Raw genomic sequence first — 16,230 nt, 5'->3', positions numbered from 1 at the left:
CTCCTCACCCAGAGGGGTGAGCACTGAGACCCCACACACGGCAAACCGACGGGCCCCACGGTCTGGAGGTCCATCCTTTGGCCCTAGGTCAGTGGTCAGCAAACCGCGGCTCGCGAGCCACATGCAGCTCTTTGGCCCCTTGAGTGTGGCTCTTCCACAAAATACCACAAAATACCACGTGCGGGCTCACACGTACAGTGCGATTGAATCTTCATGGGCCATGCACAGAAGTCGGTTTTTGGCCTGGTCCAGTCATTGTCATGATTTAATATTATGAATATTGTAAGGTAAATTGTAAGTAATTTAATTTTATCAATAAATAATATCATTATTAAGTATGATATCAAGTTTTATTCAACATACCCATAGTTTAACTAAGACTTAAAACTTTAAGTAAAGTTTATTAAGTTAATTTTAGGGAACGTTGTGGAGTGAAAGAAGATGTAGTGTCGAGGATTGAGAAAGGTATGTTGAGATGGTTTGGACATATAGAGAGGATGAACGAAAGGAGATAGACGAAATAAGTATACAAGACGAGTGTGGATGGGAGAGTTGGAAGGGGTTGACCTCAGCGAACGTACCTCATCAGATTGAGGACGTTTTTAGCAAAGGCCAGCTTAGGAGTACCCTAATTAAGTTAATAACAATGTACCTACCTCTATAGTTTAAGTTTAAAAAATTTGGCTCTCAAAAGAAATTTCAATCGTTGTACTGTTGATATTTGGCTCTGTTGACTAATGAGTTTGCCGACCACTGGGCTAGGTGAACCACACAAGCCGAGAGCACTGCAGGTGACAGAAAGCAGCTGGGAGCGCAGCCCCTGGGCTGGGAGGAAAGAGCCTCCTGAACATTCATTCTTGCTGCTGTTCTGCAAATGTCCCTGCTCCTCTGTGCCTCAGTTTCCCCATCTGTGAAACGGGGGTAGGACGAGGTTAGGAACCAACACCAGGTGGGGCTCTGGATAAAGGAAATAAAAAGAGAGAAGCGGAGCCCAGCTGGTGTGGCCCAGTGGATTGAGCATCGTTCCATGGACCAAGAGGTCCCAGGTTCGACTCCCGGTCAGGGCACATGCCCAGGCTGTGGGCTCAATCCCCAGTAGGGGGCATTCAGGAGGCAGCCAAGTGATGTGTCTCTCCCTCATCGATGCTTCTCTCTCTCTCCCCCTCTCCCTTCCTCTCTAAAAATAAATAAAAACGTATTTTTTATTTTTTTTTTAGAAAAGAGAAGTGGAGGTCAGGGTCGGGTCATGCTGAGGGTGAGGGCACGAGAAAAGTGGAACCTTTGTCATCACACTCAGCTCTTCTCCCAGAGCTCACACCCCAAACCCCCACTCAGCTCTCACCCAGTCCTTGTGGATTGGGGGGCTGGAGGGGGTGGGGTCTGAGGCCACACAGTCATGGGCCAGGGCCACACAGCAAGCGAGCAGTGTGGACACTCAGGGAAGCTGGAAAGCGGGGCTCTCGGGGTCTCTGAGCGCCTGGGCCTGGCTGAGTTCCGCTGGTTACGAGGAAAACCCAGGCTGGGTTTCCACAGCAAACATTTCCCGCCCGTGGCCCTGACTCATCGGCACGGTCACTCACATGCACACTGACTTCCCTCTTCCCTCCCCGCCTGAAGCCCAGAGGCCAAGAAAGGGGCCTGCCTTGCCCCCCACCCTCAAGCCCCCAGTGTTCCTAAGGCGTCCTGGGAATTCCGAGAGCCTAGCCGAGGCGGGATGGCCAGCCACCCCTTACCCCCAGCTCTGCAACCCGGGCCAGCCTGGGTCTGCCCCGGCCGCTTCCCTGAATGGGTGGGCGGGAGACCACGTTTCTATTTTTGTGCCAGTGTCCCACAGATGCCATTGTTGGCCGGGCGGTCGGTGGCGGGAAGGGGGGATTTCGGTGAGGAGGCCCTGAGTCCTAGTAGCCACTTATAGAAAGTTGCTTCCAGCAATTCTTCTAGGAGTGGAGCCTCGGGGCTGCCTGCAGCTCCCACCCTCCTAGGGCCAGACTGGAGCCGGGCAGATTGGAGCCAGACGTCCCTCTGTCCAGCCCAGCGGACTCAGATGGTACATTCAGGCGGGCTGGCAGGGGAAGGGGTCAAAGCCACACTGATCCGAATTCAAATCAGTGACCCTGGGCAGTTATGTCTCTCTGGGCCTCAGTTTCCTGATCTGGGAAATGGGCTGAACAATATGCCCACTTCCTAGACTTGCGAGGATTCAGTGGGATTCTGCCTGCAGAGTGAGTTGCCCAGTGCCCACCTACACAGAGCAGCAGGCTGCTTTCACTCTCGCCAATTCCCTCCTTGCCCATTCGCCCAGAGATGCCATGGTTTGCGCCCTGCGGAGGTCAGCATAGAGGTGGGCGGCAGGTAGCTGGAACTGGGACCTGCCTCAGTCACACCTCACTGTGGCATCCCCTCTCTGAGCCTCAGTCTCCCCACCTGTGTAGGGAGGAGTTGGAATCGGGGCGACCCCTGGATTCCATCCTGCCTCCTGGGCGTCCAGCCAAGTGGCCATAGAGTGGGCTTCCAGAACCCCCCGGGGAGATATGCTACCTTCCCTACTGAGGGCCCCTGGTCAGCCCCCCCCAGCCCCACTTCATTTGCCCGTCCAAGGGGCCCAAACCGGGCCCAGCTCGGGCTTCTGTGCTCTCAAAGGGGGACAGAAAGGAGGCCCAGCTCTGTCCTTCAGACCTTGGCAGAGAACAAGACGAACAGCCCAACCAACCAATAGTGAAGGACAAGGGACACCACTCACCCCGCGGGAATGGCCAATAGCAAATGTTTACGTGTGTGTAGTTCCCCTCCTGTATTCCATTGTTCACCCGTCCATCCCTCTGTCCGTCTGTCCATCCTCCCAATATTTATTCCCAGACAGACCCTGAGCTGGGGATACAGCAGTGAGAGCAGGTGCCATGCCTGCCCAGCCCTCTGACCCCCAAACCATGCCCTCCACCAAGCCTGCCCCTGAGATCTGCCACCCCCTTCTCTCCACACGTTCGCATGTGAAACCCAGCTTGGATGCCCAAGCTCTGCCATTCCCACCCCTGCAATAGTCACCGTGACAGCCTTCAGGTCCAGGGGAGCTTCACCAGCCATGCCGGGTCCCCTTAGACGCTAAGGCTGAGAGGATGGGACGAGAAACACCCCATGCCGCTCTGGGAGTAGGCTCGGTGCCTTTGAGCAGGGATCTCTGGAGTCCTAGGTACTCACAGCTGGAAGAGGGCCAGAGAGGATCTAACTGTAGGGCCCGGGCGGATCCCCCTTTGCCCAGGTCGGAGGGCACAACCTCCCAGGACATTCTGGGGGAACCTGGGGCCCCTCCTGCTCTCCGTCTGTCTGAGCAGCCTGGCCTGCCCCTCAGGCCAGGAGTCAGACAGTGCAAGAGCCCAGCAGGTTCCATCAGCTTGTGGGGGGCGTGCTCTGCTCCCCCAGTTTACCAGGAAGTGGGGTGAATCACTGGCTGTCCCGGCTCTGGCCTGGCTGCCTGGGGTCTGTTGGGAGGACAGCAGATCAGTACAGTCAGCCTGACGGGAATCTCTGAGACACCAGGCTGGTTTCCTGTCTCCGCGGGTCAGGATGTGACCCTGGGCCCCCTCCCGGAACCCAGGCTCCGGCCTGCCCTTCGGGGACCCAGCAGATAGAGCCCCAGCCCAGCGGCCCCCTTGTCTGCCTGTAAACCTCCCCAACTCTCTCTCTCTCTCTCTCTCCCTGAACCTCTCTTCCCTGAGGCTCTTGGCTGCCACAATTAATGTGCCGCCCACGCACAGGAAATCTGAGGATTCAGAGGCCACGCGGGATGGACGGGAAAGCCGGTCGCTGTGCCAACGCCTGCAGAATGCAACCTTAGGCGGGAGAGTGTGGGCTGGTGGCTGAGATGGCCGCCACCCACACGACTGCTGCCAGTTCGTGTCTCCTGCCTTTAAGCCTTTGCTCAGTCGGTGCCCTCTGCCTGGAATGCCCTTGACCTCCCTCTCCATCTGGCTACACTGGGAGCCGTTTCCCTGATGTCCCCTTCCCTCCACGTTCAGAGCTTGTCCTCCCGGGGCCCATAGCCCCTCCAGCCGCGGTCCCCCCTCGCCGATTCCATCACTCAGTCCCAGGGCTGTGACACCCCATCAGTGCCCAGCTCAGGCCAGGCACGGAGCAGGAGCCTGGCAAGGACTGGTTCAGGGGGGCTATGGAGCTGGGGACTTCGTTCTTGGGTGCTGCTTGGGGAGGAAGGTGCTGCCCAGGGGAGCCACAGGCCCTTCCGTGTCACAGCAGGAGGATCCTGTGAGACCTACTGCTGGGCTTGGCCCTCAGGGCAGGGAGGCCAGGAGGAAGGGGGGCGGGTGACGGGGAGGTGGAGGGGCTGCAGCAGGCTGGACCTCAGGCCCCCCTCTGAAAGTAGATGCACAGCCCCGGCCTCAGCTGCCTGATAGCAATAGCCTTTGGGGATCACATTGAGTTTTTGATTTGCCATGAGGATATTCTGCAGCCGGCCTGGCAGCATGAGGTATTTGCAGGGGGGACCTAGAGCCCAGAGAGGAGCCGGTGTACTAACAAGCACGGCCACCGGGTGTCGGGCAGCCCTGGGCAGGCCTGCGCCCAGTGTGTCGCCTGCACTGTCCCACTGGATTCTCACAGGCCCCTGAGAGGGGGGACTAGAGTCTCCAGATCTCCCGTGGGAAAACCAAGGCCCGGAGAGGCCGTCCAAGGTCACGCTGTCATAAGTGGAGAAGCCAAAGTTCAATTCGAAGGCTATCTGGCTCCAGAGCCCATGTTCTTACGCCCTCCATCAGGTCACATAGCAGTGCATGTATGTCCTCATTCCTTCACTCATTCAGACATTCACAGCCATTGGGCATGTGCCAGGCCCTGGCCCGGATCCCGATACCCCGATACTCTGGTGAGTCCCTGAGCACAAGAAGTGTGCGTCTACTGGAGAGCGGGGAGAAGGATCCCCTCAGCATGTCAGGCAGTAAACGAGGTGCTGGCCAGTGACGGATCCAGGACTGGAGCCCCGAACCCTCCAATCCCAGCTCTCTCCCCACCCTCCAACGAACATGCCTGGCAGCCCTGGAGCCTGCAGCCGGCCCCTGGAATCAGAAGCCACACGTCCCACGGACTGAGCTCTCTGGAAGAGGCCGGGGGTGTCAGGGAGGTTCTGTCGTGAGCTCTCGGACGACCTGAGTTACAGGGGCACCCTGCCACTCCCCTGCAAACCCTCCAAGGACTGTCACTGCCCACAGGATAAAGACCAAACTCCTTAATGTGACGACAGGGCCTGTTCCAGCTCCCCAGCCCTGCCCCGAGGCAAACTATATGCTACTGCCACAGCGAACCACATGCTGACCACAGCCTCGGCCCACTTCCCTGCCTGTGCATTCACTGCATCCTCTGCTCTTCCTTCCGCCTCCTTCTCTCATGAGCTTCTAGCCGCTTTACTGTTGTTGCTTCCTCCAGGAAGCCCTCCCGAACCCCACAGCACCGGGGGTACCCCTGCCCTGTGCTGACCAAGGAGGCATCAATTGCCTGGACCCTGGCTGGCTGTCCACACGTCTGCCTCCCACAGACCTGGGTGCTTGGCAGGTGGCCTTTCTCTGGCTCTGACTCTGGCTCACTGTGGATGGATTAAGGCGGGGGGGGGGGGGGGTCCCCGTCACCCAGAGGAGGCACGGAGACCGGAACAGTAGAACAAGCACAGTGAACTTGCAGAGGGCAATCTCGTTTCCCACATCATCACCAACTTGAAAAAAACTACAATGGCCATGAAAACCACATAACGTGTGTTCGGCACTATCTGCTGCTTGGGGATTATCGAGCCCCACAGTCCTCACGGCAGGCAGGGCGGTGGGGAGCAGGCCCCCCGATATTGGTGGTCTGGGCACTGTCTTATCATCACACAAACGCAGGGCAACTTAACAGTTTCGGGGGCCAGTTGGCCACAAGTTCACTCTGACTGACACCATCAAATCGCTATCAGGACCGGAGGCCGCATCGGCCAGGTGTGGTCACCAGCCCCGGCGGCCAGACGTCGCCTGAACACTGAGATCCTCTGGGGAGCCAGGTGACGGCCTGGCTTGGAGTCCCTGGGAATCGACTGTGAACTCTGGCCTTGGACGTGTTGTTTCACCTCTCTAGGCCTGCCTCAGTTTCCTCCTCTGAAAAATGGGTTCATAACAGACCCTGCCAGATGAGCCCGTGGGAGATTTGATATACGTCATGGTTTTAAACTCACTTCCTGCACATAGTAGGCCTAGCACAGTACCAAACACAGTGAACACTTATTACGGGTTATTCGGAGGGACTTAGAAGAACTCAGCGTGGGCCTCAGGCGGGTTCTCGGGTGCGGGCGGGGGAGAGTCTCTGACGCTGGCATTACTGGCTGCCAGTCTGCGAGTGGCTGCTTGCCAGGCCACGGGTGTTCGGAGAAGGACCTTCCAGGGAGGGAGATGTAGGCTCCACGGAGGAAAGGACTTTCTCAAAGTCAACACTGCCTCGAGCGGGGCTGTGTCTGCTGAGGAGCTCCCAGCACTGGGGGCACATGAACCACAACTCACCGGGTCCACCCCGCTGCCCACCTGGCTCTTCTCCACTCGATCGCCGGCCAAACTCAGCCCTTCCTACCTGGGCCTCGTGGTGACGGCCAGAGGATTGCCCCAACGCTGGCCCCAGAAATGTCACCCTTTCCAGGCCCTGTGAGATGGTCAGGTCTCCCTCCTGGCAGGGTCCCTGATGAGACTCGGCCCACTGCTCCAGGGACAGCCCCAAGGAAGACTCCCCTCGTCCCACTGGCCTGGGCCTACCTCTAAGTCCCTACCCGGCCCTGCCTTCGGGCACTTACTCTCGAGAACTCCAAGAAGAGGATGTGAACTTCCACGGTAGCATTGGGGACCTGTGCCACGCAGCCCTTAGGAGCCTGGTTTGTGATGTATGTCACCTCGTTGTCCACAGGCTGTAGGTCACAATGGACTGCGTCTGCAAGACCTGTTAGGGAAGCAGAGAGAGGGCCAGGTAAGAAACAAGGTGGTGACGATGCCGCCACTTTCTGAATGCCTACTGGGTGCTTGGCGTTGACTAAGGGCTTTACTGCATCTTCACAGCTACCCTGCAAGGTGGATATCATTATACCCATTCCACAGATGAAGAAACCGAGGCTCAGAAAGGAAGTCTCTTGCCTGAAGTCACAGTGCTCCTAGGTATAGGTTGATAGATAAAATGCAGGACACCCAGTTAGAGTTGAGTAAAAAAAAAAATGAATACTTTTTTGAAGTGTGAGCACATCCCAAATATTGCATGGGATGTATTTCCCCTAAAATTTTTCCACTGTTTATCTGAAACTCAAGTGTCATGGGGCACCCTATATTTTACTTGCTACACCTGGCGACTCTAATTGTGCGGGGGGCCCACGCGTTCGGCACCCCAGCCTGCAGGACTGTTCGCTCCGAAGGAAGGCGAGAGCTAAGATCAGAACACAGAACGTCCCCTTTTTGCCTCGAAGGGGCCAGGAGCTGGGCCAGGGAGAGCAGAGAGTCTCCGGGCCCAGGGGAAGAGGAGGCAGGGGGGCGGCTGTGGGCAGGGGAGGCGGCTGTGGGTAGGGGGGGAGGCTGTGGGTAGGGGAGGCGCAGGGCCTGCCACGGGGCGGCCCGGAAGCGCGGGTCCTGAGGGACAGGAATGGAATTTCACCCCGACCCGGCAGAGGAGGAAGAGGAAATGAGGCCCCTACACCTCGTCCTGAGGAATGTGCCGGGGGAAGGGGGGCTCCGGGGGAGGGAAGGAGGACAGAGGAGGGGAGACTGTTTGGAAGTTTGTGTCTCCATCTTGTCGCGCTCACTTCCTGTTTTCTTGGAGATCAAAGTTGGGCGAGGAGGGACTGGTCGCACGTCCAGCCGTCCAGCCGACGCCAGCTCCGGGCAGGGAGTGGGGAGGCTTCTTCTGCATCAGCCACTTGGCCTGGCCTGCCCGCCTCGCCCCCACCTTTCCGCCCGCCGCGGGGGCTCAGGACCACCAGGGGTCAGAGGAGGACATGGGTGCCTGCCGGCCGCACAGCCACCTGCCCGCAGCGGCTTGGGAAGGGACGACCACACGAGGACATCTGGCCACCATGGGGGCCTTGCCGGGGCCTGCCCTGTGCCAGGGACGCCAGGAGCCTGCGGAACGCAGCATTTTGGTTAAAAGCAAGGCCCCTGAGCCAGGCTGACCTGGGTGTGAACCTCGGGCCCAATATCCACGGGCTTTGGTGAATGAGTTCACCACTTGGGGCTGCAGTTTCCTTGTCTGTGAACGGACAGTAAGAAGAGAAAACACGATCTGAGAGGCCGGAGGACGCCAGGAGAAAGAGCGTCTGCTGGCTCTTCTATCACATTTACTTGATTGACTTCACCCTGGAGAATCGACTCTCCTGCGGGGGGTTGGGGGGCCGCCTGCAGGTGAGGGACTCCGGGAGGGTCTGATGGGGGAGTCAGGCCAGCCAACTCCCTCATCCCAGGAGCCTCAACCCTGGCACCACCGCCCTGTGACCCACCAAGCCTCCCAGAGCTCCCCACCCTCTCCCTTCCCAATCACTGAACACACTTCTTGGCTGTTACCTCCTGTACAGATGGGGAGACTGAGGCCCGGGGGGGGCTAACGGTGCCGGAGCCGCACTGCACATGGCTGACGAGGCTGGGCCTCGGACCCACCTCTCCCCATTTGACCCGGGGTCTGTTCCACAGATTAGCACAGCGCCTTCCTCCTTCCCTTCGGACTTTCCCTGCCCCCTCCCCAGACTTCCAGGAACCCCAGTTCCTCCCAGATTGCCGATTGCCCGATTGCGGGGCCGCCTTCTCCACCTCCTCCATGCCGTCAGCGCACGGCCATTATGTAATGATCAGATAACAGTCCAGGCTGGGAGATCAGATAAGAGGCCCATTTATTTTGGGGCCTATTCGAATCCTGGCCACCCCCACCCCGCAGACGAGAATGGGGAGACAGGAGGGAGTGTGACGCCCAGGCCTGTCTCCTGGAGCCGGAGGCGGGCCCAGACAGAGCTGAAAACAATCCCCTGGCACCAAGGGAAACTCCTGGGCCTCCCGGGACCTGCGCTGGAGGAGGCGCCACTGGGGGCCTGGGTGACCGCCCGCCTAGTGAGAAACTGGGGCGCTACCTTCCCACCTCTGTCCCCTTCCTCCTCCTCCCTGACCGGCAGCCATGGGTATTTGTGCTCCCTGACCCCCGGGCTTTCCAGATGCCACGCCTAGAACCTTGGGAGGCCACAGATGACAATGGTCAGATGTCCCGGGTCAAATCCCAGCTCTGCCTCTTAACAAGCCGGTCACCTTGAGCAAAAGCCTGACTTCTCCGAGCCTCGGTTTCCCCATTTGCAAAACAGCTTCCATCATGCGCACGGGCCATGCACTGTCCCGAGGCTTCCCATGAGCTCATTCGTCTGATCCTCGCAGCAGCCGACGCGGTGGGTACTGTGATTATAGCCATTCGACACACGAGGAAACTGACGTTCAGGGAGGTGCAAGATTGAGCCCGAGCTTACTCAGCTACTCAGTGGCAGGGCCTGTATTCGAATCCGGACAGCCCGGCTCCAGCACCCAGCACCCAGCACCCACTTCGCAGGCTGTGTGTCCGCAAGGTGAGGAACCATGTAAAGAGCCTGTACCCGGCAAGGGGCCAGTGGCTACTGAGTAACCAGGGCAGACCCTTGATGACAGGTCTTTTCTGCCCTTTTCTTCTTCAGTCACCCAGCCACCCTTTGTTCCTTTCAGGGCCCAATGGTACCCTCACAGATTCCCCAGCTCTTAGTCCAACCACTCCCCTGGCCTGGCCACTAGCAAGGCCTCAACACACCTTTCTCCAATCTTTCTCATAAGTTCCCAATGAGCCAGGACCGCATTCCACAACCTAAAGTGGAGTTAAAAAAGTACAGGGATCTGGGATGGCTGGTGTGGCTCAGTGGTTGAGTGTTGACGTATGAACCAGGAGGTCACGGTTCGATTCCCAGTCAGGGCACATGCCTGGGTTTCGGGCCCAATCCCCAGTGTGGGGCATGTAGGAGGCAGCCGGTCAATGATTCTCTCTCATCATTGATGGTTTTTTCTCTCTCCCTCTCCCTTCCTCTCTGAAATCAATATACATATTAAAGTACAGGGATATGATAGATGTCAAAGGTTTAAATCCTGATTCCGCCACCTTCCAGCTTCCTTTCCATGGCTTAGTGTTATTGTCTATAAAATGGGGATGATCATCATAATACCGTTCTCACGGGGTTGGTGAGAATGTTGGTTAAGAGGATATGTGCACAGTGCTAAGCAGGAACTGGCGATTGGGGTCACAATTATTTATGCCCAGTCAGTGGGTAGATGTGAGCTTTGCCTTCAAACAGACTTTGGTCTTTGCCTTTGTCATGCCCTTTCCCAAATCAATGGTCTCCTTTTATTTGAACACTTAGTCAACTTCTACTCATCCTTCAAAACCCTGCTGTGAAACTCTTCTCATCAGAACTGATCCAGTTGTGTTCTTGGTGGGGGGGGCCACTGTAGGTGCAGGAAAGGGACCGAGTGCCCAGGGTGAGAAGACCTGGCAACAGAGAGATCCTTGCCACCTCCCTTGAGGCAGCGTGTACAGTGGTTAGGCCCAGGGCTCAAGCCCCAGCGGCTCATATCTGGGCTGTGTCACTCGAGCAAATACTTTCACTGGCCTGTGCCCCAGTCTCCTCGGCTGTAAAATGGGGGAGACAGGAGCGCCTGCTTCATTGGGCTTTTGTGAACTTGACAAGGTCTGATAGTACTCATAACAGAGCAGCTGGCATACAGTAAGCACTGAATCCATGTGGGCTCTTATATTTGTCTCTTCCCCCCAATCCTATTTCAGGCACTGAAGTCAGCTCAGGCCTGGATGAGGGTCCTCCTCAGCCTCCAGGGCTGATGCCCAGAGCTGGGGCTGGGGCTGGAGCTGGGGGGAGAGGGCCCAGAGCCGGGGCAATCAGCTCTCCCCACACCAGGCCCCCAAAGATGCAGAGAAAAAAGAAAAAACAAAAAAGATGCAGAGAAAAGAAGCTGGGCTTGGGAGCAGACAGTCTGGGGTTGAAATCTGGACCTGTCGCCCTAACCAGTTTGGCTCAGCGGACAGAGCGTCGGACTGCGGACTGAAGGGTCCCTGGTTTGGTTCTGGTCAAGGGCACACACCTGGGTTGTGGGCTCGATCCCCAGTAGGGGGCGTGCAGGAGGCAGCCGACCAATGATTCTCTCTCATCATTGATGTTTCTCTCTCTCTCTCCCTTCTCCCTTCCTCCTCTCCCTTCCTCCCTGAAATCAATAAAAATATATTAAAACGAAGAAAAAGAAATCTGAACCTGTCGCTTGTCCCGAGCCTCAGTGTCCTCATCTGTAAACTGGATCTGCAGACAGAGCTGCCTGATGCACTGTGGACACAGAAGTGACTCCCTCCCTCTTCCCTTGAGCAAATGGACCAGGCCTGTCCTCAGCTGGCCCGCACTGACCCACCTGTGACCTTGAGAGATGGCTCTCTTTCCCTCTGGGTCTTAGTGCTACCATCTGTCTGGCTGAGGTGAGAGAGAGTCTTAATGGCCATATCCCCACTGGCTCCAGGGACCTAACTTCTCCTGGCTCACACAGTTCCTGTCCCAACGCCTTTCCCTCCTGGAAAAAGGGAAGTTGCCTACCCTGGCCAGAGTGGCTCCGTTGGTTGGAGGATCGTCCTGTGCACCAAAGGGTCACAGGTTCGATTCCCACTCAGGGCACATACCCAGGTTGCAGGTTCGATCCCCATCTGCACCTGTACTGGAGGCAACCGATCCGTGTTTCTCTCTCACATCGATGCTTTTTTCTCTCTCTCCCTTCCTCCCTCTATAAAATCAATTAAAAAAATATATTCTCAGGCGAGGATTAAATAACAATAATATAAAGAAACAAGAAGGGGAGCTGCCGCCCTCGCCGGTTTGGCTCAGTGGATAGAGCGTCGGCCTGCGGACTCAAGGGTCCCAGGTTCAATTCCGGTTAAGGGCATGTACCTTGGTTGCGGGCACATCCCCAGTGGGGAGTGTGTAGGAGGCGGCTGATCGATGTTTCTCTCTCATCTATGGTTCTAACTCTATCCCTCTCCCTTCCTCTCAATAAAATATATTTTTTAAAAAAGGGGGGAGCTGCCACAGAATGCAGCCCCTAAGACGTGGATATGTGTGGTCTCTGTCTGGTGTCACTAGCCCCCTCTCCAGAGAGTCCCGACCCCCACCCGGGGTCTCCAAGTCCAGCCTCTGGCCTGTCCTCCAGCGAACACTCATCCACACTTAGAAAAACACCCTTTGATCCCAGCCACCCAACATGGGCCAACAGTCCCAGCACCCTCACTTCTGGGACTCTATCCAAGTGAAATATTACAAAATACAGGAAAAGGTGCATGTACCAAAAATGTGCACGGAGGTAGTATTTATAATTAGCCCCAGAGGGGAAATCACCTAGATATTCAACAATAGTGAATTTATTAGGTCAACGGTGGGAAGCACATTTACGGGAGAGAAGATTCCAGACCACAACGGGATGGTTATGGAGTGCACATGCGCCATAGAAACCTCTGGGACATGGGAGGCGTACACAAGGCACCTGAATGTTAATCTGCCTGCATTAAAATGACCTTTAAAAGCGAGAGAAAAACTAGTAAGCGACCCACCAGCATGCTAACATTTTTTTTCCCGTTATCTATTTCCTTTGAGAAGCAAATGGAAGTGAATATATAGTTAAATTGCTTTTTAAAATCTCTACATGTGTGTTCTTTAAAAAAAATTCCATCAAGCTCTAGCCGGTTTGGCTCAATGGATAGAACATCGGCCCACAGACTAAAGGGTCCCGGGTTCGATTCCAGTCAAGGGTATGTACCTCGGTTGCAGGATTGCAGGCTTGATCCTCAGCCCCCCTCAGGGCATGTGCAGGAGGCAACCAATTGATGTGTCTCTCTCAGTCTCTCCCCCTCCCTCCCATCTCTCTAAAAATCAATGGAAAAATATCCTCGGGCGAGGACTAACAAACAAAACAAAACAAAAAATTCCAACGTAACAGAAACGTGTGTCATAAAGGTGAAAATCCTGATGCTAGCGAGCATCCCAGGGACCTCAGGGTTCTCTGCGTATATAGTTATTGCGGTCTTATTCTTAGGGAAATGAATCATGGGTCCCAGATACCTATCCCCAGCAGTGTAGGCACAGATCTAGCTTTTTCTTGACAATGGCTGCAGGCTGTTCCACTGCGTAAGCGTCATTTAATGGGGCCCAGGCTGATGGACATGTGGGCCTCTCCAGTTTTTGTTGAGCTACCTGGGCACTATACATCCTTATGGAGCCGGGCAGGAGCTCTCCAGGTCTGAGTTCCGAAGGTTGGGTTGTTATTACAAGTTAATTCTGCCCAGCTGTGTCCCCAGAAGGCCGGACCTGGTTTGGACCCATTTGCACCCCCTCCAGCCTGAATGGGATGGAGATCTGGGTTCCATGCCTTGGCCAGACCCCCATCTGCCCTCCATGGGCCTCAGTTTCCCAGACCATGAGTTGGGCTGGATGCTCTGGAATGCCCTGGGACCCTGGGACCCTGGGTACCAGCACCTGCTCGCAGGAGCAGACTGATAAATTATCAAGAGATTTTCCAATTGGCTGTCAAACATTATTAAAATTTAATACGCTTACAATGAAATAAATTGTATTTTTTCAAAAGGCAATAAATATCAAATGTCTTACTTCCTAATTATTTTACGCCATTTCACTATTATCTGTGCTTTTGAGGTTATCTACATCTGGCGCTTGTGATGGAAATACAAGATAAGGGTGTCCTCTGGGCACCTGGGACCAACTCTGAGTTTGGTGAGTTGGTAGCTGGAAATCAGCCACGTGGGAACATTTAAACCACAGAAGTTAACAAGTGCTAGCCCTTACCCCTCCTCCCTGTTAATTATTTGCCACCACACCACTGCCTTGGATCCTATAAAACCAGGCCCTAAGGATCTGCAGGGATCTTTCTCTGATGACCAAGAGGAAGAGAATGTCATGAAGCCAGGAATGTGGGGGCTGCGGGAGAAAGGCGGGCAGCTCCTGGAGAGCTCAAGGAGGATTCCTATCCAGCTGTGTGAGCTTGGTGGGCCTCAGCCTCCACTTACTGTCCTGTAAAATGGGGCCATAATGGCCGCCATCTTGACGGGGAGCTGTATCCAAAGGGGTTGCTGTATCCCCCTGGTTGGGAGCAAGAGCTCCACGGAGCCACAGGCCTGGGGTCAAATCCCTGCTAAGTCACTGAGTGTCTGAGGCTCCGGTTCCCCGGTTCCTGTCTCTCAGTGAGGCATCGCTAAGAACTTTAATCCTCACCCGAGGAAATATTTCTTAATTTTAGAGAGAGAGAAAAAGGAGGGAGAGAGAGAGAGAGAGAGAGAGAGAGAGAGAGAGAGAGAGAGAGACATCGATCAGTTGATTAGTTGCCTCCCGTAGGCACCGAGACTGGGTATGGAAACTGCAACCTGGGCATGTGCCCTGACTGGGAATAGAACCCATGACCCTTCCGTGCACGGGACAAAGGCCCAACCAGCTGAGCCACGCCGGCCAGGGGAGCGATAAGAACTTCAGAGACCAAGGGCTGGGGACTCTAAAATGCTGTGGATGGGGTACGGCGAGGAGGGGAGGCCGCTGCTGCTCCACTTCTCACCGCCCCCCAGATCCTTGGGAGTTCCTGGGTGCGTGGTGGCTGAAGGGGTGTCCACAGCAAGTGGATGCAGACTCCCCAAGGCCCCTCATGGGAAGTTTAAGGCAGCTGAGGTCATGACGCCCTGGAAAAGCCCCCAGGCCAAGGATCCCCCCCCCCCTGCCCCGCAGAAACCCTCATCTGGGACTGCACCCCCACCTGCAGGCTTCTTGGGAAGTAGAGCAGGGCTAGTGGCCGGGAGAGCCCTCCATTCAGAAGGGGTCTGGGGGCGGCTCACAGCCCCAGGAAAGGCGAAGGGTGGAGGATTGCAGGCTAATCATAAAACAGCAGCAATAAAACAGCACGGAGCAGCCAGCCTGCTGAGCCATCTCACTACAGGCGTCGCCGCAATGCCGACTTCCCAGCAGCCGGTGAGTCTGTTGCCATCCCCACTTTGCTCAGAGGCCCGAGGTAGCTCCCCAAGATCACACCACCAGGAACTAACCACAGCCCAGAGCCCGATCCAAACACGAGGCCTCTCACCCTCCTTCCCGCACGGTCCTCCGGTGGGAGAGGTCAGCGCAGAGAGGGCAGGAGACTCCCGGGGGCTGTACAGCGCGCCGGGCTTCCTGGGGGGAGGCCGGGAGGCCGGAGGCCGGAGACCAGGGGTAAGGGACAGAACTCACTTCCGTTTGCCCGAGACTCTTAGGGCTGGAAGTTATTGCTCCTGCCAAGCCCGGAGGGGTGGTCACCCTACGGCATCTGCTTTGGGCTGTCCAACCCCCAGGCCAGCTCCACTGCGCACGAGAGTGGCCTCCCCACCCCGGGTCCCTGGGCACCTACTTGTGGGGCTGAGGCTGCAGATGGCCAGCAGCAGGGCCACGACCGGGGAGAGCGTGCTGCGGTCCATGCTGTCCACCCGGGGGTCTGTTCGCTGGGCCTTATCCGGTGTCCAGGGGCAGGGCCGCGGGCAGGAGCAGGGGCCGGCGTGGGCTCAGGCGGGGACCCGAAGGGAGCAGGCGGCCGGAGCGACGGCGTCCCTGCTCCAGCCTTCTAAGGTGGCGGCCAAGTTGGTCAGGAGAAGTGGGCGCAGGGCGCAGGGCCGGGCAGGGCGTCGCTGGCTGTGGGGTGAGTGGGAAGGGGCTGCCGGGCTCCTGTGGACGGCCGCGGTCCGGGCTGCAGATGGAGGCTGGGGTCTGGCCGGCAGCGGTGGGGAGCTCCTGGCTCATCCAGCCAGGCCAGGGAGGCAGGAAATGCGCTTCCTTAGAGAAGGGGCTGGGCCAGGCGGCCTGCCAGGCGGGAGAGGAAGTGCCACTGAGCTTTGTCGCTGGGTGGGGGGCCCTGGGGAGGGGGGAGGCAGTGGGGTGGGAGGGCCTAGGCTCCAGGCTTGTCTCCCCATGCACCCCACCCTCCCATCCCACCCTGTCCTGGGCTGGCGGGCAGCCCCCGGGACAGATGGAAACAATCACCCTAATAGCCGGCCGAGGGAACCTCTCAGGAGTCAGGCCCTCGCCGCGGCGCTCCAGGTGGAGCTCACAGCCCCGTGAAGTCAGCGTTCCCATTTTGCAGATGAGGAAACAGAGGCCTAATGAAGTCAGAT

At 56.9% G+C, this 16,230-nt stretch overlaps 1 protein-coding gene across 1 annotated transcript in view; it reads right to left on the bottom strand.

Moving 5' to 3' along the window:
- Window positions 1-15,866, bottom strand: part of ENG (endoglin) — a 30,114-nt gene extending 14,248 nt beyond the window's left edge. Inside the window, exons 1-2 of the mRNA XM_070430601.1 lie at window positions 15,474-15,866; window positions 6,812-6,954 (exon numbers count right to left, since the gene is read on the bottom strand). Coding sequence (XP_070286702.1) covers window positions 6,812-6,954; window positions 15,474-15,540 — 210 coding nt within the window. The 5' untranslated portion in view covers window positions 15,541-15,866. The remainder of the gene's footprint in view (window positions 1-6,811; window positions 6,955-15,473) is intronic.
- Between the last annotated feature and the right edge of the window lie 364 nt (window positions 15,867-16,230).

This window comes from Myotis yumanensis, unplaced genomic scaffold, assembly GCF_028538775.1.
Source record: "Myotis yumanensis isolate MYYU_CA2020_CCGP unplaced genomic scaffold, mMyoYum1.0.hap1 SCAF_12, whole genome shotgun sequence".
Taxonomy (NCBI): Eukaryota; Metazoa; Chordata; class Mammalia; order Chiroptera; family Vespertilionidae; genus Myotis; species Myotis yumanensis.
The sequence above is the reverse complement of the archived record's forward strand: the minus strand, read 5'-3'. Positions and strand labels throughout refer to the sequence as shown.